The 8,600-nt window shown below is 39.8% G+C and overlaps 1 protein-coding gene across 9 annotated transcripts in view; it reads right to left on the bottom strand.

Annotated features, from left to right (window-relative positions):
- Positions 1 to 8,600, bottom strand: part of LOC122888243 (inactive serine/threonine-protein kinase TEX14-like) — an 83,177-nt gene that overhangs the window by 911 nt on the left and 73,666 nt on the right. For 5 of the 9 annotated variants that reach the window (XM_044222415.1, XM_044222416.1, XM_044222420.1 and 2 more), the window contains 6 exons: positions 5,298 to 5,431; positions 4,825 to 4,952; positions 4,235 to 4,658; positions 2,583 to 2,679; positions 1,597 to 1,686; positions 242 to 356 (listed from right to left, as the gene is read on the bottom strand). In XM_044222415.1, coding sequence (XP_044078350.1) covers positions 278 to 356; positions 1,597 to 1,686; positions 2,583 to 2,679; positions 4,235 to 4,658; positions 4,825 to 4,952; positions 5,298 to 5,431 — 952 coding nt within the window. In that variant the 3' untranslated portion in view covers positions 242 to 277. Of the gene's footprint in view, positions 1 to 241; positions 357 to 1,596; positions 1,687 to 2,582; positions 2,680 to 2,801; positions 2,929 to 3,883; positions 3,996 to 4,234; positions 4,659 to 4,756; positions 4,953 to 5,297; positions 5,432 to 8,600 lie in introns of those variants that run through there. The other 4 variants (XM_044222417.1, XR_006380667.1, XR_006380666.1 and 1 more) reach the window with 4 other exon arrangements.

Genomic DNA, 8,600 nt, shown 5'->3' with positions numbered 1-8,600 from the left:
GATGCTAATGACCGCTCTGGTGCTGTAAAACTTTGCTGTGAAACTGTACTTCTTTCCTGTTCTTTCAAAGAATGGGAACCATGGAGCAGGAACCATGTGTACATGCAGCTTTATAAATCTGTTGAAAAGAATGTGTATGTATACTTCTGTCTGTGTGTCCACACAGTTATATACTGGCCCCAGGTGTTTTGCAAGCACACTGTATGTATGAGTCTTAATGTGGATGCTTAATAAACGTTACCAGTTGAGACAGTGTTTTCAGGCAGTGGCCCGGTCATCACTGTTGCTGACTGTCTACATGGCGTCCTACTGGTTGTCCTTCATCATCACCAGTCTGCCCAGCAAACAGCTGAAACCTAGACACGGGAGGCACTCTATTAAATTTTTTTTAAATACATAACTACATGAATTGAATAGTCATAATTTAATTTTCTTATAGATTAATCGATAGATATTAATCCTTATTATGACAACACAGAGGCATCAAACAATATTACATTACATTTATTTAGTTGACGCTTTAAGCGACTTACAATAAGTGCATTCAACCATGTGGATACAATCCAAAAATTACAAGAATCATGTAAGTACATCACGTTGATCAAATATGCTGAACTGCTTCGAGTGCTACATTTAGAAACAATGAGAGAGAGTTTTCTTTTTCTTTTTATGGTTCTGAACAGATACGTTTTCAGTCTGCGACAGAAGATGTGTATTGTTTCTGCTGTCCTGATGTCAATGGAAAGCTCGTTCCACCAGTTCCACCATTGTGGAGCCAGGACTGCAAACTGTTGTGATTTTGTTGAGCGGTAGCTGGGCCCCCCTTGTAGTGAGGGAGTCGTGAGCAGTAGAAGTGCGTAGTGGACAGGCTGGGGTGTACGGCTTGACCATGTCCTGGATGTAGGATGGGCCTGCATCACCTGAGGACCAGCAGGCTTCATGCACACCTGCTGTTTAGTTTTAAAATACCTCATCATGGACCTCAGTGTTGGTCCTCTAGCTAAGTAGCTGTTGAGATACAGATGGGTGACAAATGAAAGGAAAACCTAGCGTGCACTGTGTTGTTCCATCACAAGCTTCCACACAGCTTCAGTGCTCTGTCATAGATTCTCAGAGTGTGGGACTCTGCTGAAGGGATGAACACCATTCTTGCAAAAGATATTCTCTCTTTGATGATGGTGGTGGAGAGCACTGTCTAACACTTCAATCCAAAATGTGAAGGCTGTACAGAAGCATATGATTCATATCATTTTCATACTCATCAAAGCATTCAGTGAGCCCTTGTGTCCTAAATGGATCTACACTCATTTATTCAGTTGTTTTCTTGAATTTGTCACCCAGCTGCTCTGGACCAAAGTGCTAGACAGAGAGATGAACACAGCCATGCTTGGGCCCCAGTGCCACCTGTATAAAATGTTGGAATGTTGTTAAGAAAATAATTTACTTTTCTGCATGATTAACTGTGCTGTCTTTTCCCTGTAAAACAAACTGAAAAAAGTTAGTATATGAATTGAAATTGAATTTGAATAGAACTTTTGGTAGTATTGAAATCATATCCAGCCTATAACTCTGCACTCATCTGTACATGATACTAACAATGTGGTGACCCCTTCACTTGGTCCCGGGCTCTTTCTGGTGCTCTCCACTACAAAGCCCTGCAGCACATCATCTAGTGTTGAGTGAGCTCTGAAAAAGAGAACACACATGGACAGTTCTTACATTACCATGACTCAGCTATAGATGTAAGAAAGTTGAATAATCCTGGAATTCGTGTTCATAAGGTCAAAAGCAAAGCAGATTGACATTATACAATAATGTAAAAATGCTTAAAATTAGTGTATTCATAATCAATTATTAAAATTAATAATATAATTAATATAATTACAACTTATAATTACAACTCACATAATGAAACACTCCCCAGCCAGTAGATGTGTTTAAATTGGCATCAAAAATGAACATTTAATATGCTTAAAGCAGGAACATCTGTAAAATAGTCTGCATTTATCTATAAATGAATATGGTTGATTCTTACAGTATCCGTATCCACAGCTGCTTTATACTGTATAGAAAGCTTCTCCTTCAGTTCATGAAATCTCTGCAGCCATCTGAAGGCAGCGGGACAGATATGTCGGCTCTGATTTGAGAAGTGCTGCGCCGGAGTGCAGTGCCATTACACACAGCTGTCCACTGTGTTTCATATCTTGGCTTAATATCTAAGCTTGATTACATGTATTAGAAACCAAGTAGCCTTTAGTCTTATTGTATAACATTTCTACTTGCTACCTCTGTCCCAACTGCTGTCTCATGTTAATAACAAATAAGCAGAGTCAGAAATGAAATGTCTGCCCTTGTCAGCTTCCTGATGCCTGCAATAGGTCCATAATCACTCAGCCATACTGTAAGGGTCAGATCAGCTGTCTGTCAGCAGTTTACTGGTAACGCTTCTGCTACACCCTCTGACTGGCCCTTCATATTTGGGATGGGGGTCAGGAGTGGGTAGAGGTTCTGGCACACATGTAACAAACACCTAATGTTCAGCAGGCTCTGTGTTTAATAAAGCTGTAGCTGCTGTCACCCACCTGATGTCCTTCAATAAACTGGGACTGAGCTCTTTCTTCTTCTCTGGATCCGCAGCCACTGTGTCTGCACCAGGCTCATCTGAGTGAACAAATAAATCTAAGACTTTTGAATTATTGTCAGTTAACACTTACAACTCAATAATGCACACACTACAATACTCTTCCCAATCAAACTAATGGCCAGATAGTTAAGTTACTTTGTCATGTCTGTTTGCTTACTGATGTTAACCAAGGCATTTTCTCCTGTTTTTTCACCATTGCCATTTAATCCAATTATTTCCTTCCTCCTGTCATCAATATCTTCTTCATCCTCCTCTTCCTCCATCCTTTATTATATCCTGCCTTGCTGAAATTAAGAATTGGATGTTCAAAGATTTCCTGCAGTTGAATGACTCAAAATCAGAAATAAGTATAAATATCCCTTCTTGGCTCCAGCACTAGCAGCATTAACAGTCTCTGGTCTAGTCTGGATTAGGTCATTCCTTTCCTCTGCAAGTCTAGAAAATCTTGACTATTACAACACAATCCACATCACACCAATCCTTGCTGCCCTTCGCTGGTCACCTGAGAGTTTTAGAATTAATTTTAAGATTTTACTGCTTGTTTTTAAAGCCTTGAATGGTCAGGCTCCTGCCTGTATCTGTGATCCAAACTCTCAACTTGTCACTAAAGCCTTTGCTGTCCGGGCCCCTGCCCATCCTTACCTGATGGTATTTATTGTAACTATTTAAATGATTTGATCTAGTTTTATTTCTTAGGTTTTGGATTTTATTTACTTTTATTATTAATTTTTACTGTTAAGCACTTTGTAACTTTGTTTTGGTGCTATATAAAAAAGTTATTATTATTATTATTATATTTGTTCAAGTTTTCATTCAATCAAACCCAGTTTTTAATACTTTTTATGGTCAGCATTTTTTGCAGCAATAGCCAGTTTAATGTATTTATATTCAGTAATGACCTCTCTAAATAGTAGTTTTCATTGTCACTGGTGGAGTCCACTTTTCTCACACAAGATTCACAAGTAATTATGCAGCATATAATCCAGCATTATTTTTTTCACTGATATCAACCTCCATGTTTACTGTGCACTCTTAAGCCGGATCAGAGCTGGATAAAGTTACTACTAATGCTAACCTACTGCTGCTGCTTCTCATTAAAAGCATTCACCTGGTAAATCACAGGGTGGCTCTCCCCCGTGAGCTGTTAGATGAAGAGCTGGAGACAACAGGCTCCTACTGCGGTTTGTAACACAAGCACAACTCCAATACCTCAATACTGTTGTATGAAGAACTACTCACACTGTGTGCACATGATATCAGATTTCAGTTGCTCGTCTAATCATCTGACTGCTCATGTTTCTTGACTCGTCAGACTTGTTTTTAGTGATGTCACTGTGTTCCCAGATCTCAGCTATTAACGTGATGAGTACAATGTTATTATTACTAATAGGAATGGACAAAACTATGGAAAACAGAAGTTGAAATATACTGGAATTTTCTTTTACTGCGTTTTTATTTTATTCAAAATGTTTAATGCTACAGAACATGACTCTGTAGTGATACAGTGATCAATTGCCTCTTAAAGCCTGACCACAGATGGACTGTTCTTCAGCCATGTTGGTGCTATATGTACAGCCTGTTGGTTCTCACCTCTCTGTGGGTCACACCAGCCATGCTCCCCTTCTTTGACATGCTTTCCTTCCTTGTACTCCTCTTCCATGTTTTCTTCTCCTTTAGTGCACTCTTTGACCATCTGTAATCCTTTCTCCGTTTCCTCAAGCTCCTCTTCTGCCCTGTATTCCTCTTCTTCCTCTACATATACCCTTGGTTGACTTTGACTGATTCCATCCATTTCCTCCTGCCTCTCTTCACTCTGCCCCTGGTCAGACCCTCCTGCTCCATTTCCTCCCTCTTCTTGTTCTATTTTGCACTCTCCTTCCACAGTGCTGCAGCATCTGGAACTGGGAGATACAGTATCTATGAACAGCCTTTCCTCCTGGCTGGCTGTGATGAAGCCCTGGGGACTGCTGGCAGAGTCTACCTTGAAAGGTGGAGGCTGAAAAATGTTGGACCCCTAAGAATTGACAGAAAGTAACAGCACATATGGGTCAGTGTTTTGTTTGTCTTCATGGACCAACACAAAACATATATGCAACAGTAAAAGACATATACAGTATGGGATGTTGTAGCTGGAGTGAAGAAACCCACACTGGTGAATGAAATGAGTGGCTGAAGGGAACCTTTTCTGAGCTTTCTTTTGGTGTGGTGAAACTCTCAGTCCTGAGATACACAGAACTGAGGTGGCTGCAGGCAGGCGAGCCTGGGAGATTGGCCTCAATAATACTCATCATCACACGCCGGTGTACGTCTGTCAACAACAGGGAAAGACCTTATGTCACTTAAGTTCTCCTTTACTGGAATTCAAATTTTTATCATTGTCGGCTGCATGAAATGAAAGATCATTACACAGAGCGATGCATCGTCATATTTAAAATAACTCCAAAGTGCTACTAGAACTGAAACTACCACACAGTGGACTCTAGATGCCTAAATAGTTTGTTTCCACCACTGAACATTTGACTGTCTGTCTGTCCTCTCACTGCTCCATCAGTCAGTCAGTGAAAACAACCAAGTCAAATTATATGAAAAATTGGTATTTTTCATAAAAGCTTTAAGTGCAGGATTCCAGTGTGTTCACATTGTGTCGTTTTACCTGGGCTACGTGGGGTACTATTACAGGGTGGGGCTCGTCTGTTGACAGAGATACTGTAGAGTTTCTCCTGAGGTGGAGCTGGAGAGTATGTGATGCTGGATAGTTCAGCCAGCACAGCCATGTCTGACGGTGCCCTGCATGCACACACACACACACACACACACACACACACACACACAGGTTTGTTTCACTATCACTGTGTGGGACAGTTCCCTAGCCGCTTACCATAATCTTAACCATCACAATTAACCTTAACCATAACCTGATTGTAACCTGAACCAGGTTCAAGTCTTAACCCTCAAAAAGCAGTCTGTGCCCATGGGGACCTCAATTTTTGTCCCCTTTGTGACACAAGTCCCCATTGGCTAGTGTGCATTCAGGTCCCCACTGGGACATAACATAAAACACACACACACACACACACACACAGAACAACATCAGGTTCTGAGGAAAAATATTGCTCTGGGATGGACTGCATAGACAAATTACAGTAGTTACAATATATAACTAGACCTGCAAGCAGGTATTATCGGGGTCCAAGCCTCCGGGGCAAGTCGCAACATGCAGCCACGGAGGCAGTGCAAGTCGGACCTTTTGTCCCACGAGAGCAATGCAAGTCGCAGGTGGAGTTCAGCACAGAATTTGAGCGATTAGAATGTTTAGAAGAAATGAGTATTAAAAGGGATGTGTATCCTAATGAAAAATTAGAAATTCCAGATTTACAGCCACTTGAAAGGAGGGCAGTGTCAGTTGAATTTCAAATGCAAAAAATGAATCGATCAGAAGCATTAGCTATTATGCGCTCATTAAATGAGCTACAGGTGTTTTGCAAAATACATCAATGGTGCCTAGACAAAGTAGATAAGCTACACTTAACTCGACAGTACATGCACCCCTGCTTATTACTTATTTCTTTTTTATTACATTGTATTATTATACTGTATTATTATCATCAACCGGTAAACCCACTTGGTACTTCGCACTTATTTTATCTTATACTTATACCCACCTGGTACCTGTTTTATAGTGTTTATAGTGTATTATATTTTTTTTGCTAGTACTTTCTTCCTGTGTGCACTGACGTAAAGGCGAGCTACTGTAACAAAGAGTTTCCCTTCGGGGATCAATAAAGTATTTCTGATTCTGATTCTGATGGGAAAAAACCTGACCCATTTCATGTATTTATTTCTGGAGGAGCAGGCACAGGAAAGTCTCATTTAATAAAAGCTGTGTATTATGAGGCATGCAGATTGTTAGCAAGAATGTCTAATAATCCAGATGACATTCATATTTTCCTAACTGCTCCTACTGGTGTGGCTGCATGTAACATTAATGCTATAACAATACACAACAGCTTTGCCATTGGTAATAATAATGCTTCATTGCGATATCAACACTCAGGAAACATACCAAAGGGGAAAAACTTAAAGAGCAGGATGAAGTGTTATTAAAACAATGTGAGACAGGCATGGATGAAGACACAGAGGATCTTCACATTTTTGCAACAAACAGTGAAGTGCAAACACATAATTTCAGTATGTTGCACAAGGTAGGTTCAGATATCGTGCAAATTCGAGCTCAACAGTTTTCTTACCTATGATAAAAAAACATATTTGAATAGATTGCCAAGGGTTAATCTGAAGGCTTGCGTTATGCTTATCAGAAATATAGATGTTACATATGGTCTTGTTAATGGAGTGTTTGGCACTGTTTGTACTGTGAAATTAGATGGAAATGACAAATTCCCAAAAATGATTTATCTCAATTTTGATGATAAAAAGATTGGCAGAAAACTTAAGGTTAAGTTTCCATGTTTAGTACCAGGACTTGAAAATGCAACCCCAATAGGTGCTGACGAGGACAAAGTGACGGAGTGGTGGAGTTCGACGTCAATTTCCATTACGTCTAGCCTGGGCTTGCACAATACATAAAGTGCAAGGCTTGATCACAGCATATTGGATGCTGACATACTTTGTATTACAGAAACATGGTTGCAACACAATGCACCACATAATAATATTGCAATGTCAGGATGGACATTTCACCATAAAGTAAGGCCTCAATCATACAGCAACATCGCTATTTTATCTGGTTTACAGATAGAATGTTGGCTTTTATCACAAAAACCACATCATTTGTAACATTATGGCTTTCAAGGCACATGTAGCATGTTCAGCCTCTGAACCATTACATAGTGCTGTGCCATCATATAAAAAAAATTAGCCTATTAAAAAAAACCTTGAAAAACTTGATGGGAGAATGTGCGCCCCTGTAAATAAACTCTGACACATATTTTGGAGACGGGAAATTGGCGACGCAGATGGTGAAGTGGTGAATTGAAGCCAGATTGTATAATCATGCCTCTCACACATTTAATTTCACTTAATATCAAACATTAATTATTGATCCACGTTATTATAAACATTCAAACCAGCAATGTTATTTGTACTTGCACTTGCAGTGAGTCTTAACTATTCCATGAGCACCTATCAATTGTAAAATATATAAGCCAACTCAAATCTTAAATCAAAGTCCGCTCAATATTTAAATCAGCGCTGTCTCACCATCACAAAGATTTCCTGGTCCATGATGATGACTGGCTAATAGGCCAATTTAGATTCCCTAAAACTGTGCTCTTGGATCTATGTGCTATATTGGGTCCACCATTAGACAGACCAACCCAAAGGAACCGCACCATCCCAGTACAAATACAAGTAGGCTACTAACCACTCTGGGGTTTCTGGCAACCCTACCTGTTACCAGTAGGAGTTATTTGACAGGTTTGATATGATTAGATTGGATTAGATTCAACTTTATTGTCATTACAAATGTACAAGTACAAGGCAACAAAATGCAGTTTAGGTCTAACCAGAAGTGCAGGATATAAAGTGTGTGCATAAATGTAGGATAGAGCAGTATAGGTATATGATCAACAATATATAATGTTTACCTTTCAACCCAAAGCCCCTTTTGAAAATAATATAAATCTGTTACATTTCGCTGCATTTTCTTTTGTTTGTGACCCCGCTGCTGTGGCCATCAAACAATATGTGCTTTCTAACCTCCACCTCACCTCGATTTCTGTGTCAGAAAAATGATTTTTTCCCATCTTCCTCTCAGTTATTGTTGCCATGATTCACCGTAAGCAGGCTCATTTATACGTATCAGTATTCATCTGGTGCTTTGCATAGAACATTTATGGTTGAATGTGGGTGTGTAGAGGTCGGGATATGAGGCTGATCCACGTGTGCACATTCCCAGGTGGACTGTGATTTCTAAAGGGAAAGTTGTTTTAGCTAGGAA

The sequence above is a fragment of the Siniperca chuatsi genome, linkage group LG14 (assembly GCF_020085105.1).
Source record: "Siniperca chuatsi isolate FFG_IHB_CAS linkage group LG14, ASM2008510v1, whole genome shotgun sequence".
Lineage (NCBI taxonomy): Eukaryota > Metazoa > Chordata > Actinopteri > Centrarchiformes > Sinipercidae > Siniperca > Siniperca chuatsi.
Note: the sequence above shows the minus strand (reverse complement) of the source record. Positions and strands in the feature narration are given on the sequence as shown.